Below are 17,788 nucleotides of genomic sequence, written 5' to 3'. Positions count from 1 at the left end.
GAAGCTAAATCAAATCGAGCTCAATAAAGAAAGTGGGTCATATGTTGTCCTGTTGTGTGCAGTAAAATTCCTCAAAAAGTCTGACCTGATTTTATCACCGAGCTGCCTCCCCTCCCTCCCTCCTCCACCTCCACAACGGGCAGACCTCTCTACTCTGCCCCGGTAACCACTGCTGCTACACCCGCTGCAGGAAAGTCAAATTAGACTCCAGAAGATAAACACAAGAAACAACTCCGCCGACCTCGTGTTTTGTAGGGTCAGTAGCAGAGGAGTAGTCGGTGTTTCCGAGCAGTGTTTGTGCCGGGACTCACCTCCGTGTGAAGTGGTACAGTCCCGTTAGTCGCAGTCTGTTTGTCCTGTTAGCAGCAGCAGCAGTTTGCGGACAACGAGCACCAACATGCGGATAAACTGCACTTCACTATAAAACGGACTCTATAATGAACTTTTACCGGCTGCTTATTTTACTGGGAGCATCGGGTAAGTCTTATTCCCTTCACTAAAACATGTCCTCTTCGCTAAAATGTGTCATATTTACGACAACAGCGCAACAGGTTGATCCTATATAACTTGCTGCCGCTGTACAGACGGATCTGTATACATTAGACATAATAAAGTGCTTTTATATTTCATTTGGGTGAATTAAGCGAGATGTATGCGCCATTATAGTGATGGTTTGCCCCAATTAATAACACATTAGGGGGTTTATGAGACAACCCTAATATTCCTTCAGGGATTTATAGTGTCTGATATTCAATTTTGTGTTTACTTTATAGTATACTTTATCTCCTCAGATATGATAACAAATATTCTCTAGGGGCTTATAGCTTTGCTGTTATAGGCCTATATGTATTGTATACAGCTGCAGAGTGCTATATAAAAGCATAATTGTGCATTTTGAAGTACAATGTTTAATACTAGAGCTGTACTTTAAAGGTACAATATACCAATGTAGAGCTGCAACGATGAGTCAGAAAATTATTCAAATACATTACCCTGGGCTGTGGGAAGTTACAACCAGCATTTTTCACAATTTTCTGACATTTTATAGACAAAATGATGAATCGATGAATCAACAATATAATAGTTATAATAGTTATTATATAACAGATGAAATTGAAAATAAATGTTAGTTGCTATACCAGTGCTATAATTTAAAACTTTAAAACTACATTTAGAGACCACAAAGTGCTCATCAGGTCTCAAGAGGGCTGAAAATGTACCTGTGATAGTTAATCTGTGAGCAAAGCACTCGAGACAAAGTTTCTGAGTGTTGCTGTGAAACTGTATTGAAATCCTTTATCAAACATGGAGACTATATTCAGTCTTATCCGGGGGTTTTGTTGGACTAATGAGTCAATGTGAAGGAATGTACAATGCAGTAAAAGCAGGAAATGTGACAGCTTCAGAGAGGAAACACTCTGACTGTGTTCAGGAAACTTGCAGTGTCCAGCAGCAGAGCGTGGACCTGGAATACATTCGTCGCCACATAGTCTTTTAAAACGCAGTCTGATCTTGAAATGAGGCCTTTAGTCTGTGTGCAGGTGGAGGGAGAGACTGTCTGCTGCCTCTGTAACCTGTTCATTAACCAACAGTGAGTCACACCTGATATAAACAATGGTTAACAGTCACTTTGAGGCTTGTCAGTTATGCATCCAGCAGTTTCTGGGTTTGTTTATCCGAACGTCCTCTCACCTCTGACTGATTGCATTCATGGAGTAACGGTTTGGCTTAAATCTCTAGCAGTTAATTGGTCTGTTCACACCCAGCTGGACGAGGCCAGATACTCTCATTGGTTGGGAGTCTGTGACCTCCTCCCCCTCTCAGCTCCTCAAGTGGGACAGGGGAGGGGGGGTTCAGCACAGTCCTAACAATGGACTGGTCCATGAAAAAAAGAAACAAAGGGAAGACCAGAGCTCTTTCTTGGGAGGAATTTAGGAGCTCGGCCGTGCTCTTGTTCTCTTATCCTGTAAAATTCATTGGGCTTCATCACCACTGGAGTCTGTGGATCGCTTAATCGATTAGTCAACAGACGGAGAAATAATTGGCAACAATTTTGATAATCCATTATTAGTTTCAGTTATTTTTCAAGCAAAAATGAAAACCATTTTCTGGTTCCAGCTTCTCAAATGTGAGGATTTGCTGCTTTTGTCTGTTTTATATGATTATAAACTGAAAATATTTGAGATTTGGACCGTTAGTCGGACAGAATACCACTGAAGACGTGACTGAAAATAACTCTTTAGTTGCAGCCGTAATGGTGGCCTGGAAATAAGCAGACTTGAGCTCATGTCAGAAGGAAACTAGGAAAAGCGTCCATTTTAGATAAATGCTATAAACGGTCCTAAGGAGAGGCAGGCTGGTGGACTTGCTTTTGTTTTGATTTCCTGTCTTCTGGGAAATGTTTAGAGTGAGTTCCTGCCCCACCTAGACTTAACATGACTAGCAGAAAGCACCCACGAGCGTCCGACCACTCCATCTCCTCCCTCTGTGATGACAACCCCCTGCCTCTCCACAGGCCTCCCCCCCCACACACACACTGGAATTTAACCTTCCTGACCCCGGTACCGAGCAACAGACGAGCCACCCTCCACACACCTAATCTCTCTTCCTGTCTTTGCTCCTGGTTTGATATGTCGCAAAATATCTCCCAGGTGTACTCCTCCACACTCGAGAATCATCCACACAGACAAAGAGGAGGCACAGCTGTTACTTCTGTGATCAAGATGTCATCTGCATCCTTTTCCTGTCTTTAAACTGTTTTTGTCTACACTCAGTTGCCAGTTTATTACACTCAGATAAAACTAATGTAGTTTAATACAACAGCTCTGCAATAGCTTGTCCACCTAAATTATATCAATGAGGGTATACTAAATATGACCAGAAGCTTGAGCTGAAACAATTAGTTGATTAAAATATTAGTCAATCGACAGAAAAATAGTCCACAACTATTTTGATTTTCAAGAAAAAATTCCCTAAATTGTGAAGATTTGCTGCTATTCTTGGTCTTATTTGACAGTAAACTGAATATCTTTAGGTTTTGGACTGTTTGTTGGACAAAACGAGACATATGAAGACAGGCTTTAGGAAATTATTATGAGCATGTTTCTCTTTTCAATTCAGCAGCACCACAAATTACATTCTCCAAAATGATCACAATGTTGAATCAACACCTCTCTAAAACAGTTTCAAGAAAAACTGAACATTATAATCTTCATGAAGGGAGGATTTATATTATACTGCATTAATTTAGATACGTGTACTTAATAAACTGGCAACTCAGTCAGGGATGAAATTAGTCTTTAGCTTATTCATTTAAGTAATTTATCGAGCAGAAAAGCCAAACATTTGCTGGTTCTTGCCTCTTAAATGTGTGTTTTATCTCTTTGGTTGGACAAAAAAATTCTATTTTAAGATGTCAACTTGGGCAAAAGGAACTTTTATATCTATTTTCTATCTATTTTCACAATTTTCTGAAATCATAGTCTATAGGAATAACAGATTAATCAAAAAAAGAATTTGCACATCAATCGATAGTGACAAAAATCACTCAGTGTTTTTCCCCTCAAATGTTCATAATGGGAGAGATCCTCCTCTTTCGGGTGTAAAATAAGTGAATAAACTCTCTGTGAAGGTGCCTTGGTATTGGTATTTCTCAATGCCGATTAAATGCTTTGTGTAAAGTTTTCCGCACACATTTTTATCTTAGAGTAACATTTGCATGCCTCGCTGAATAGTCAAATCACGTGTCCAGGAGTCATAGAAAAGGTTAATATATTTGTGTCAATTTTTTTTTAAAGAAATGTTCATTTTTACTTATTCCCATTTTCTTTCTCTCTATTTGTTTTGTCTGTGTCAGTGTGTGTGTGTGATGGTGTCCATGTCACAGTGCGGGAGAAGCAGCGGTTTGCGATGCTCTTCCAGTCCGTGGTCCTCCCGTGCCAGTACCAAACGGCCTCCACTCAGACCCCGGTGGTGCAGTGGTGGTACAAGTCCTACTGTCGAGACCGCACACGAGAGTCCTTCACCCTGCAGGAGAGTCTGGGCGTCAAGGCCTCAGAGCTGGGTGCCACGTCCCACCTTGAGTGCTCCGACAGCAGCCGCACAGTTCGGGTTGTGGCCTCGGCGCAGGGAGCCTCCATGACGCTGGCTGAGCACTACAAAGGCCGAGACATCGCCATCGTAAACAGTAATGTCATCATTTTTATCCTAAAATTATGAATTAAGGAGAAAAGAGTTGCTGCAGCTGTTTGCACTCAGGATTCAGAGCTGTGCTTCGTGTTTCCTGTTGTCTAAATCAACCTCTTTTGTCTTTGTCTCACAATAGAGTAGGCACTACACACACACACCATCACAACCCCCTGCTCTCACTCCTATTCATGTATGACTCCTTGTAAAACCTCAAGCCTTATCGAGACAAAACACCCGTCTTCTATCCAAATGTGTCAGTGGAACGTATCACGTTCAACACTGCCTTCCTGTCGTCATTTTAAAGCTTTGTATTTAGTTTTGTCTGTGCAGATAATAAAAACACAAACAGCTGAAAGCTGTTTGTGTTTTTTTGTGTTGGTCTCACAGACCAATGTCCAGTTATAGGTGTCCAGTTATAGGTGTATTTATTAGGACTGTGTATCAGGCCTCAATGCTTTTGGTACCAACCAAAAAGTGTCCATAGCACGGAGTATTGAAATTTGTCAAGTACCCAACGGCACCAAATATCTGGTCAGATTTCTGATCTTGTTTGCTTTGATCAGTTGTTTCTGATGTAAATAACATTTTCTGCCAATTTTTGGCAAAATTCATTTAGGCATGCTAAATTTCATTTAGGCAAAGTTCTTGTACATACATAACTGCACAGGTGTCAATGTTTTCTGCACCCAAATACTGTTAGGATTGTACATTTAGAGGAGTGTCAGAAAACAAGTCATTATATTCAGTTTGTTGTCAACGTTAATCAATTTGAATTCACAAATGCAGCGATTTAACACTCACCTGCTTTGTGAATGTGATCTGCCATTTGACTTCTCACCTCTTACAGCACATATAACCTTGTTTCCCGTCTCTGTGCAGAAGCAGACCTGCGTATTGGGGAGCTGCAGTGGGGCGACAGTGGAGTGTACTTCTGTAAAGTCGTCATTGCTGATGATCTGGAGGGGAAGAATGAGGCCCAGCTGGAGTTACTGGTGCTCGGTATGCCTACACTTCATTTTTTATCAAAGTAATGACATAAAGACTCAAAAGAAACTTTGAGCCTGATCGTGATCGGCTGGCTTGTTTGTTTGTTTGGTTTCATATTAACCTCAGTGACGTTTCTTCTTATATGTTAGTAAAGGTTTTAGAAATAGTCTCTGAATTCCAAAGTGTCTTCACGACCGTTTCCATGGTTTGGTCAAATGGTGTTTTCCTCTTTGCATGATTTAGCCAACAGCTCACTTTGCAGGGTTGACGTGGACTTGGCTGGACTGTACTTTAGGTACATATTAAGTCAGTTAGACACTACAGCTGTCAGGGACAGCTTCAAAAACTGTATGGGATGAAATGTTCAGCTGTACAACGGTTTGTGTGTGATCATTTGTTGCTGATTAATGATTATACAAGGCTCCTCAAACCCACCTAAATGTTTCAGCGCTGAAGGGCAGAGATTCACCATCTACTGTCGATGAAACTTGAAGTGGTAGGTCCATTCAGTGAGAGAAATTGTGGAGACCATTGTTGCCAAAGCCACGCCTTCAGCTGTTACCATGGCGATGTGCTTTTTAAGAGGAGACTGGAGCATGTTGACGGCTGCTGCTGGTGTAGACATGAAGAGCGAGACGTAGAAAAGGGCCGAACCAGGCTAAACTCTCACAACAATGTGATCTGAAAGTTACCCAAAATGGTTTTCTTCCTTTAACTTTGACTAACCCGATGTGCTTGCTTGTAGTATTAACGTCTGCTCATTCATACAGCCCTCCTCCTCTGAGCACTAATCTGATTATAATCAGCTCACAGGAGAGAAGGGGGGTGGGGGATTAAACGTGTGAGAATAACAAGACTACACTGGGTTTTGGTACAAGATTTCTTTTAGCTTTACCACATTGCAATGAAGAAGTTGGAAGTAGAAAGTGTGTAAAACCACTTAACAAAAACATTTTCCTAAAGTTTTGAGATCTCATACTTACTCAATAGTTTGACATTTTGGGAAATACGCTTTTTCGCTTTCTTGCCTAGAATTCGATGACAAAATTTATACAACTCTCATATCTGTCGGTTCAATATCAAGCTACTGACAGCAGCGTGTTAGCTTAGCTTAGCAATAAAGACTGGAAACAGTTGGCCTGGTTCTGTCCGAAAGTAACAAAATACGCCTACCAGCCCCTCTAAAGCTCACTGATTAACACTTTATATCTTGTTTGTTTAAACCGTAAATAGTCCACACATAACCTCACGCAAAATCACAAATTGTTGATTTTAAACTTCTGATTTTGTACGGATTAAACAAAAGAGATGTAACATGTTATCTAGCTGTTTCTGCCTGCTTACAGTCTCTATGCTAAGCTAAGCTAACCAGCTGCTGTCTCCAGCTCCATATTTACCATATAGACATGACAGCGGTGTCAATCTTCCCACCTAACTCTCAACAAAAAAAGCAAATGAGCTATTTCCCAAAACGTCGACGTATTCCTTTAAGCAACAAGTTGTGCTGTTTCTTTTATCACCATCTCATAATCTCTGGTTTAAGTGCTCTTTTGGATTAATTTTTCTTTGACATTCACTCCCTTTGCTCTCCCTTTTGTCTTGCAAAATCTTCTCACATACTCCTCCATTACTCATTCCTGCAACTCTCACTGCCTGCCTCCCTCCCTCTCAGGGCTGCATAGCTCCTCGACTCTCTCAGGTTTCTCAGTGTTACTGAGCTTCATGGTATGTAGATGAGTGTGCCAGGGAAGTAAGGTTACTTTTTTTATCAGGTGGGAAGGGTACGCTGTTTTTTTCCCCCCTCCATAGTAACAGTCTACTTGGCACACTCTGGAGCCAGTGGGTGTTTAGTCTATCACTGCAGTCAGACAGCTCAGACAGTGACTGCTCTTTACTGTAATTATAGTCCCCTGACACCTCACGATAAACACATACTACCTGCAGTTGTGTCCCAGTCTCAGCGCACCTGTTGCAGTCCCTTTATTTCTCTATATTTTACAGTTTTCTAGCTGCCTTGAATCTTTGGTTTTCTTCTTTGACCTGTGTATCTTGTATACGAAGCACAAGAGGGGCATTGTTTCACAACCATACAACTTGTGTGACCTTTTTTTGATGAGCTCCCGTCGTAAACTGTCCTAGAATCGTTATGTGCCCCAGTTTCCAAAACCCCATCTTTGTCCTCACACACTGCCTCTCTTGGCACGTCTCAATATGTGTGTGTGTGTGTGTGTGTGTGTGTTTGTTTGTCAGCATGTGCATTAATTCTTTTGTGTGCAGTTTTAACGCCACCAGAGAGGCACATGCGTGGTGTGCACCTCATTACAGAAATATAGTACAGCTGGCTTCCTGCTAAAATTAGATTCAAAGTAAAGTGTGTTTTGAACTCTGAACTCTGACTCATATGACTTATGTTCATGTTCACAGGTTAGAATTTCTGAAAACACTTCTAAGAAAATCAGTGTCATCATAATTTAGTAGCATGAACTCTGGACACCAAAACATATCACATGAATCACTGTGATTCATGTGATTACAAGACAAGACAAGCTAGGTGCAGGGGTGTTTTGAGGTAAATGCTAATATCAGCATGCTAACACGCTCACAGTGACAATGCTAACATGCAGATGTTTAGCAGGTATAATGTTCATCATTTTAGTTTAGTGTGTTAACATGCTAACCTTTGCTAAGTAGCATTAAAAACAATGTCTTTAGTTTTGCAGTATTTGGTCATAAATCAAACTTTGGGCAAATTAAAATTTAGTCCTAATGATGGCACTAGATGAAGAATTAAGGGATCACCAATGTTATTACAATTCATCCTGAGGGGAACATGAATGTCTGTGATGTATTATTCAATAACTGTTGAGACATTTGACCTAAAACCAGAAATATCAATCTCATGGCAGCGCTAGAGGAAAAGTCAGGGGATAATCAAAGTCATTAGGATTCTTTCTCTGGGGACCATGAAGGTCTGCACAAAATTTCTTGACAATCCATCCGGCGCTAGCATGGCTGCTAGCATGGCTAAAAATGTCCTCATTCATCATCATGACAGCATGTGAGATGAATCATTTTGAAATTTAAGCGGGCAGGGACATTTATTTCTACATGAATTGGGACATGAATGCTTTGTTACTGTATGTTTGCTGACTTTGATTGTGTAAGACGTTTGTCCCTTCAGTTCCTCAATTAGTGCATGACCATTAATCATCCACTCTGCTGCCAAATTTTCTGATTTGCCTGACCTTTTGACTCTTGCTTTCTGCTTGCTCTGCCGGCCTTCACCTGTGCTCTCCCTCTCTCTGCAGGCAGGACAGGTCAGCAGGACGATCTCCTACCTGAGTTTGATGTGGAGATTATGCCAGGTACGGCACCTCACCTGCACTTTTGTCTCACTGCCTGGCGTCTTCTAGCTTCCCTAATGCCTCCTAATATTCTCACTGACCAATCAAAACCCTCTTTGACTAACAATTGTATATTCATGAGTCTGTGATGACTCTGAACCTTCATCTCACATTTGTTACAGTCAAGATGAGGAAGATATACAGGCTGTATCTGACAGCTCTGTTGCAAAAGTGTCTAACCCAACCTGAAATTACACACAGTCAGTCAGTTATTAAAGCTACATAAAGGAAAAATTCACAGAATCACAGTTCTTATCCTTTCTTCGTCCTTTGGTCATGATTTAAATTCCACAGGGCATATATGTTGACTTAGCGAGGGGTTTTGAGTGGATTTTGCTTCTCAGCATACTTCACTTCAGAGGAAGTGTGTTGTAAGGGTCTGGACGCTTTAGACGTGTGATGATGGATAAGAGTCACTCAGCGTTTCTGAGAGTTTGCCTGAAGTTTCCTCTTTTTTATGCTCTGTGGTTTCTGGATACATCATTGAAGGGGAGGTAGAAACATCAGCATGGTTTTAAAAGGAAAATTCAGTTTTATTATAACTTGGGTCTGATTTTTGTAGTCTTTAACATTGTTTCTACCAATTATTTTAACATTGTAATCACTAAAGTAGTTGCTGAGATCTGGAGGTTAAACCAGAAGTGAGCGCGCCAAAAACATCTGTAATAATTCCTCAAAGAAAACTGTTTGCGCAAAACTACAGCTACTACGGTAAGTCAAAGTTGAACCAGGAAATTGGTCTGCAAACTGTGATGGATGTTAACGATAGCTGTTTTGGGTGATAATTTTGCCATTCGCCTTTATATTCTCTTCCAAATGAAGTTTAGTTAACTTGTCTGATCGTCTGACTGCTCGTGTTTCTTGCCACGTTGGACTTTTAGTCAAACTTTTTAGACAATGTCGTTGCATTGTCAAATCTTAGCAATTAACTGAGTACAACATTTTATCATCACTACGAATGACGGCAAAACTATGAAAATACAACCCAGGTTGTAAAAACCCAGAATTATCCTTTAAGTATAATGTATAAAGTGTCGACGTCAGAGGTTGTCACGAGGTAAGTGTTGACATGTTTGTAAGTCTAACCTGTAACTTGTAATTTTCTTGTAATCTTTTGAGGGGGGCTGGGACAGAATACTTTAACTTTTGCTGTATATCTTTATCTGTGCATGTGTGTCTGCTTGTTTATAGCACTCTTTTATTTTATTGATTTTCATAATATGTATAAATCTGCATTATGCTATATATACAACAGATTACTTCTTCAACCCTCCCAAAGATAAAATAAAATTACAGTACCTGCTGTCAGTCAGCCAAAGAGTATCCAGGATAAATGTCAGTTATCCTGGATACAAGTTATTTTGCATATCAGTCCGTCAGGTGCTTTAGTTGTTTTACATGAGTAATAAATTATGTCCATGTGTTGTGATATTTATAGACCGTACCATACCTTGCCTAACACAAATGGAGAAGGAATAATGTGTGTGTGTTTGTGTTTCTATATTCCAGAGTGGGCGTTTGTGGGATCTGTAGTCCTGGGCAGCATCTTGTTCCTGTTATTGTTGGGGATCTGCTGGTGCCAGTGTTGTCCTCACTCCTGCTGCTGCTATGTCCGCTGCTGCTGCTGTCCTGACACCTGCTGCTGTCCACGACACTGTGAGTAACACAGACAAAAGTTTCTTAAAGAAACATGCTTAATTAACTATAAGTGTATTCTCAGTATCAACTTGACAGCAATCACTCTGCATGGAAGGTTTATTGTTTTGTTGTTCTCCTACACAGTGTATGAGGCAGGGAAGATGGCAAAGAGTGGGCCGCCTGCTCAGCTTCCTGTGTATCCTTACTACATTCCTGGTGTGCCTACTGTGGTTCCTCTTGCCCCTTCATCCCATGGGGACCCAAAGATCGCCTCTATTCCCTCAGTGGAGAATAACCTGGCTGGAGGTGAGTGTCAACAAAACAGTTTATAAGCTGCAGAGATACTAGAAAGCTCTGTCTTATTTCCTTTCAGAAACACTGACTTGACTAACCCTTATTTCATCTATCATCCCTCATCCTCGAGTCCGTGTCTAACCTTCATAGAAGCCATAGAAATGACAGAAATGTCTGTCGGCCACATGCATGTTTGTTACTTAAATCTAGTCTTAACATATTTGAGTCTGGTAAGAATGTGCCTTGAACTCTTACATGTATGTGTGTGTCTCCTTGCATGACTATGTCTCTTTGTGTGTATGTACTGTACGTGTGTGTGTGTGTGTCCATATCCACAGTGCGCAGTGGTTATCGACTGAAAGCCAGTCCAGACCAGGACTCAATGAAAGTTCTGTGCTACATAGAGAAGGAGCTGGCTCAGTTTCCCTCTGTCAAGATGGCTGCACACAAACGTAAGCCTGCACAGATGAGGCCAGTTTCTGTGATCTGTGTGGCTGTGTGTCAGCGTTTATGTGTTTGTGTCTAAGTGTTTCTCTTTTAAGTGCATGGTTTGTGTAGATAAACTAGTTTCCATCTAATCCTTACATCCATTTCATAACATCTAACTGTCCTTACCAAGATCAGAAAAAGACATTTCTCATTTTCAAAAAGAGAGCCTAATTTGTAAGGTCTCTGTGTATTAGTAGTACACTAAGAGGTGCGAACACACACACTCACACACAAAATCCATTGAGTCCATTACAGGAGTGGGTAATGTCGATAACATCTTCTATCGCTTCTATCAGTAGTTGCAGTTTCTGGAAAATCAAGCATATTAAATACCTGTCAAATCAAAGTACTTCATCACATTGATGCAAAAATCAGGAAAAACAGTTGTTTATTGATTTGCAACATTGCCTACAGTATTAAAGGTGAAACCTCCACAGTATAAACAGTACAGCAAAATCTCTGACTGTTGACAAATTTATATATTCTCACGTTACTCATGGTACATATCATCATAACGCCCACTCCTAGTTGATTATGTTGGGTATCAGGAAATCTCAGAGAGTAATAATCGTGATTATCCCATGGTCACTTACAAAAGAAGACATTTTTAAAGTTTGTTAGTAGTCAGTGTAGCAAATTTTTAGGTTTATTTCACCAGTGAGAGTTAATAGGTGTTGTGGTTACCTGTAGTTTAATGGACCTATTGCGCACTGATTTAGAGCAGTGGTTACAGTTTTAACATGTGCCAGTTTCATCAGAAAGAAGTGCTTTGTCTTGTACACATTTAAAAGATAAAGCTAGGGATATTTGTTTCAACAAATTCCATGAAAACACCAAATCACTGGTCTGTCTCTCAATACTTTCTGATCTCCAGTCTATGGCTCACAGCTCTTTGGTTCCTACTGAAGGTGTAAAAGCTCTAAAAACAGGTCACAAATGTGAAGTTAAAATTTTTAAAAGGCTCTGTAATTTTCTAATACAGCTGGGCGCTGTAGTTTTTAGTAAAAGTTACTTGAACAGGAATCAATAGTACATTTGTTGGGGACTATTTTCAGCCGTGGATTAATGCACGTTTGGTGCTGTGGAGAGTATTTACGGCAGGAGGACGATGTTTGTAGGACTGACTCAAAATAAAATACACTTTAAATGTTTATTGCAATGAAGAAACATGTTACCCAGCACACCAGCGTGGCTTATTGATGTATTTTTTATATAGTTTTGGGCATCAATGGAGGTCTACACTACATACAACGTGTTAGTAATAGTGTAACAGTGTTGTTAGTAGGATCAATTCATTGTTGGTTTTGGTCCTTTCTTAGGATTTGTTGATAATAAGGAAAAAAATATCTCCAGACTTGTCCTTTAAATTGGTTGCAACAGTAGTTTGAGGTGGCACATGAGACATTTATGCCTTCAGTGATATGCATTCAGCTATAATCAGTGCTCATGATTATATAGTCGTAGTCACCTCAAAACAGAGAGTAGCTGATGTACAGTTTGTACCATGCTCTCATCCCAAACACCTACATAGTACTTCCAGCAGACCACATCTTACTCTGAAATGTTCACAGCTACAGTTGTGTACTCCAGGGGGCGGTTACAGAAAACATACCTGAAAAATGTTTTCCAAATGTGTTTTATGATGAAAATAGACTGATGTGTCTGCCCCAACAGCCAGTAGCCTATCAGAGCTGAGCTCTCTTCATGATGGAGGGAATACAGACTTCAGACACACCTATCAGACGGTCCAGATGACGGCGCTCCCGCCCATTGCAGACCTGGACGACCAGTCAGTGCTGAGAGCAGCTCCACCTACAAAGAGTCGAAGGCCCAGACGGGACAGAGGCAACTACTCAGACGATGAGCTGGACAGAAGGTATAATTATGGTGTTATTTAGTGCATTAGTGCATGTGTTTATGTTAAAGATCCCATGAAATGGTTTTGTGACCTGTTGAAACAGATCAGGGAGGAGAGGATTGTTAGAAAATTTCTAATGACTTTATTGGTTGAACTTTTTGGTAAACCCACTCAGTGCATCATGACATCACCAGTAAGGATGCACTGTTTTCCTGGAAGTAGCAGTTTTCCGTGAAGTTCAAGTGTCCATTACACAGGATCTTTAATTCCCCCAGAACATTTGGGACACACTGGTCACTCTCTTGCATATTAGGCTACAATATCTGGCTTTATAGACAGATATTAGAGGCATACACGGTATCTGCTAGATTTTATGATGATGTCCCGCTGTACATATCCACTGAATTTATTGCCACTACAACTCACTCCACCCTGCCAGCTTTCTCAAACTGAACTGTGACAAATCTGATATGATCATCATTGGACCCAAAGCCATCACCAAAACCACACACAACTTCTCCGTCACCATCCACACCTCCACTCTGTCTCCCTCCCCACACATCTACGACCTTGGAGTGATCTTCGACAGCAACCTCTCATTCAAACACCACGCTAATCTCATTACTAAAACTACCTTTTTCCACTTGAAGAACACCTTCGCTGCTGCTGAAACTCTGATCCCCTACTTACATTCTCCAATAAACTTCAGTACTGTATATCCAGAACTGCTCATTTACTCACTCTCGTCTTTTAACACCTCCACTTGCTCCCTGTCCCACAATAAATTCAATTCAAACTCCCTCTCTTCACTCACAACATCCTCCATAACTGGCTCCCTTCCTACCTCCTACCTCCTACCTCAGCCACGCTCCCTGGTTTTGCTCCTACTACACCAGCCTCGTATCCCTACCATCCAGGACCAAGCACCAGACATGGGGTGACAGAGCCTTCTCCATAACTGCCCCTTCATCTGGAACTGTGACTGCTCTATTATTTTTTACCTAATTTGTCATGTAAAGTGTTTTGAGTCTCTTGAAAAGCGCTATATGAATAAAATGTATTATTACATGTCACTGTGTGCTTATTTGTTTGCTGTTCCTTGCTGTAGGTGGAACCCACGCTCAGAGCACCTACAGAGAAAGACGTTGAGCAGAAGAGGGCGCACCGGCTCCCTGGACGAGCTGGAGGATTTCGCCCGGTCTTTCGGCTCACGTGGTCGTCGGGCAGAGCCTCCAGACCGGGCCTATGAGCGGGATTACAGCCCTCCCAGGCATTTCTACAGAGATGAAGATGATGGATGGGGCCGCCGCAGCCCCTCACCTTTATCCCAGAAGAGAAGGGGTACGTGGGACAGTGATCGCCCCTGTCGACTGCCCCAAAGCAAAGGATACGACGACGCCTTCCTCAGCAGTGTGCTGGAGAGCAAGGCGAGGGGGCGGGGAGGGGATAGAGGTGCTGCTAGACTGGACGAAGACAGTGACACTCCCTCTAAAGGCAGCTCCAGAGGAAAGGGCAACGATAGTTACTACAGCCGGTCGCCTAGCAACCGTCCAGAAGAGGAGGACCCTTTGCCTCCTTACTGTGAGTGGGAGGCGGAGCAGTACCGCAGGGCTGCCCCGACCACAGACCGGTACCGCACTGTAGAACCTCCCAGATCAGACCGATACAGGACCACTGAACCAGCCATGAGGCCTTTCTCTTACACCCGCCCCCACCAGGGAATGTCCCAAACACTACAGGGGGGCAGAGAGGAGAGAGATAGGAGCCGAAACCTGGTGAGTTACTTGTAGCAGGAACAAGGACTTCCTTCCTCTTCAGCTCTTCAGGAAAGAGCCTCTAAATCCTGTAAATATTCACAGGATAAGTCTGGCTATATGCCATATTTTTCTTATTGTCAACTAATCCTATAAAAAGTCCAAAACCGAATGAATTGATATGAATGATTGATAAGTGTTGTCTGTGTAGCCAAAGCCTGATGTAGCTTTTTCCTCTGTGCAATAGAGCTCCATTATTGTCCATAAACTATTAAAAACACATTAGTGAGCCACACGGTTGCACTTGTAGACAATTGCCATAAGTGTAATTGTTCTCCTCACAGCAGTACAGGAAGATAAAGTTAAATAGGGGTTTCAAATTAGTCTGTCTGCCTGTTCACAGATCATGTAAGTTTTGTTTCAGGCATCATCCTCCCAACACTCAAATACACATCAATACCAAGTTAGAAAGCACAGAGAGAGAGTGTGCGAGTATAAAACTAAACTATAAATGAAACTTTACTATATTTGATCTGTATTTCATTGTGGTTACTTACTAAATAATAAAAAAAATACATATAGACCTCTCAGGAACACTTCGGGCCTCACACAGATTTCATTTACAACTGAATGCTGAAGTGGTGATGACAAACTGGTTACCTCGTGTACTGATGACCTGCTTTAGTTAAAAGTCAGTATATTGTTATTGGGGGCATGACAGTAAATGAGGAAATATGCAGCACAAACGGTGCCAAGTTCAAGGTAATTAAAGCACAAATAGCATAATAATAGCATAATATAATAACCTATAAAGTTTTATAATTATTATTCAACTTTTTGAATAATAACTCTGGTACTGATCCACAGCCCAGGGGTTGGGGGCCTCTGCACTAGCCCACCAAATGTGTATTAATCCGCCGCTGAAAATAGTCTCCAACAAATTTACTCCTGTTTGAGTAACGTTTGCAAAAAGCTACAGCCCAGCTGTTTTAGGAGATTACTAAGCGTTTAAAAATAAATAAAACTCCGAGATGTTGTGGTGACTTAAGGATTTAGGACTCTAATGATGTAACTGCCACGTGCCCGGGTTTGAGTTTGGGACCTTTGTTGAATGTCATCTCTTCTTTATCTCTTCCTGTCTCATTTCTTGTCTACTCTCTACTGTATCTATCAAATAAAGGCAAGTAGCCCAAAAATGATTTTTTTTAAACTACAATCTAAATATTTTACGTCTTAAGTAGGAACGAATAGGCTTGGGGAAGTCAGAAAGGACGTTATTGGTTTTGGGCTTTTCGTGGGATTTGTTGACAATAAGAATAAAATAGAATTTGAATATGTTTTACAGTTTTATGTACATAATCTGATTGTCTCTTGTGCAATGTACATACAAGATTTATGGTCTTAACACTGAATGCTTATAATTTAGTTCTGACATGATTTTATCTAGGCAGTAGTAATATTTTTTGCATAAATTTACAATGAGTAAAAGCAATTACAAATGACTTATGATTTAAATTTAATATGTACTGTATAATCTGACCATGCTTGCAAACATCACAGTGTTACAAATGCTTCCTTACTGGCTTACTTTCCCACTGGAATCAGTCATTACTACTAACACCACTTGAGCTGCATGATTTCTGTTAATTGTAATAAAACTTGGACGCCTCAGGCACCAGGCTGGACTAACCTAGCATGAGCATGAATGCAAAGTCTCTAACGTCTGGCTTTTGGTGTATTTCTTTAACAGAGCACTGCACTGAGCAGGGACTCTCTCATAGTGTGACAAGGTTTCCCAGCCTCGACCCGCACAGAACTGCCAGTCCATTCATTTAAACCATCCTGTTGCTACGCAGGAGAGGCTAACTGTTCTGCCATCAGCCACATGAAGTCTGGCTCGTCTCGCTGAAATAACTGCACCGAAAAACAGCAGTAGTGGATGGAAAACACTGAGAAAAGAATGTGCAGTCGTTTCTGTCAGTAAAGGACGTTTTTCCTCGTGTGCATGAATTGTATGTGGGTATTTATGCATGTGTAGTCTACAGATGTTATGTATGTGATGTGTGCATCAGTTTGACGAGTTGAGTGACTGGATTTACTCAAACCGGTGCCAAGATGTTTTTTTTATTGTTATCTGCCAAATTCAGAATAGTCTTTTATAACACGAAGCAGGACGCCACAGTCTTGTGTTTCCCTACAGACTTCATACTTCTCACTCAGTACACTGCAACTCAGGTTCACTTTGTATTTGTGTGTTTGTTTGCTGTTGATATTGTACTGTATGTAAGTACTGTACCTTGAATTTGTTCCGCCGATTACGATTGCACTGCTTAAATACTTTTTAAATAAAAAAACTCTTAAGAAAGTCTTCGCAGTCTTACATGAATGTATTTTTACTATCTTGGCCGAGAGAGAAGAAACATACAGCTCGGACTGCAGCTAATGATTGTTTTCATTATCAGTTAAGCTGGCGAGTATTTTTTCAATCAATCAATTCATCATTTGGTCAATAAAATGTCAGAGAATAGCGAGAAATGCGCAGCAACATTTCCTAAAGGTGATGTTTTCAACAGTCTAAACTAAAAAGATATTTGGTTTCCATGTCGCATTAGACAAAGAAATGTGGGAAATCATCCCAATTGAGAAGCAACAGAGGATGTTTGGATTTTTTGCTTAAAAAAATGACTGAAATTATATAATTGTCAATTCATTTTACATTTGACTAATTGACGAATCAACTAATCGTTACAGCTCTACATACAGCATAATAATCTGGATCTCATCATCACATTTATAGAGAAGAGTCCATGTTTGGTGAGAAACTTTCAATCACTTCAAGTCTGCACGGACTTGATAAAAACATGTATATTTGTCAAGTTGCTGAGCAGACTTCTGTGTCTCAACACTTTTTTTTAACAAATAAGGAGGTCAAGTAGTAACTCAGAACAAGTCAAAGTAAATATCCAGCACAGGCCTCATCGACACACAATAGTGCATGCACATCCCAGTATTACATCAGGTGCTGAGACAAAACGCCTCCACGCACTGAATAGATCCCCCCCCAAAAAAATATATTTGCAGTTATGATGTTCTGACATCAGGAAATATTCAACATGTGACCAAGAAGATTCATATATAGACTGACTGATTTAACCAAAGTGTGAGTCCCAGGTTGA

General features: G+C 40.9%; 1 protein-coding gene across 4 annotated transcripts; it reads left to right on the top strand.

The window, feature by feature from the left end:
* The first annotated feature begins 109 nt into the window (after nt 1–109).
* On the top strand, nt 110–16,980 carry LOC122885400 (immunoglobulin-like domain-containing receptor 2). Of its 4 annotated transcripts, XM_044216415.1 has the most exons (10): nt 125–477; nt 3,857–4,186; nt 5,068–5,187; nt 8,484–8,540; nt 10,089–10,235; nt 10,362–10,523; nt 10,850–10,963; nt 12,675–12,876; nt 13,967–14,633; nt 16,363–16,980. In XM_044216415.1, exons 1-10 carry the CDS (start codon nt 438–440, stop codon nt 16,396–16,398), a joined length of 1,875 nt encoding a protein of 624 aa, XP_044072350.1. In that variant the 5' UTR covers nt 125–437; the 3' UTR covers nt 16,399–16,980. The 4 variants fall into 4 exon arrangements, with proteins under 4 accessions (XP_044072353.1, XP_044072350.1, XP_044072352.1 ...); XM_044216418.1 differs by lacking the exon at nt 10,850–10,963 and having other exon boundaries at nt 110–477; XM_044216417.1 differs by lacking the exon at nt 8,484–8,540.
* Nucleotides 16,981–17,788: the final 808 nt, after the last annotated feature.

Source organism: Siniperca chuatsi, linkage group LG12 (assembly GCF_020085105.1).
Source record: "Siniperca chuatsi isolate FFG_IHB_CAS linkage group LG12, ASM2008510v1, whole genome shotgun sequence".
Lineage (NCBI taxonomy): Eukaryota > Metazoa > Chordata > Actinopteri > Centrarchiformes > Sinipercidae > Siniperca > Siniperca chuatsi.
The sequence above is the reverse complement of the archived record's forward strand: the minus strand, read 5'-3'. Positions and strand labels throughout refer to the sequence as shown.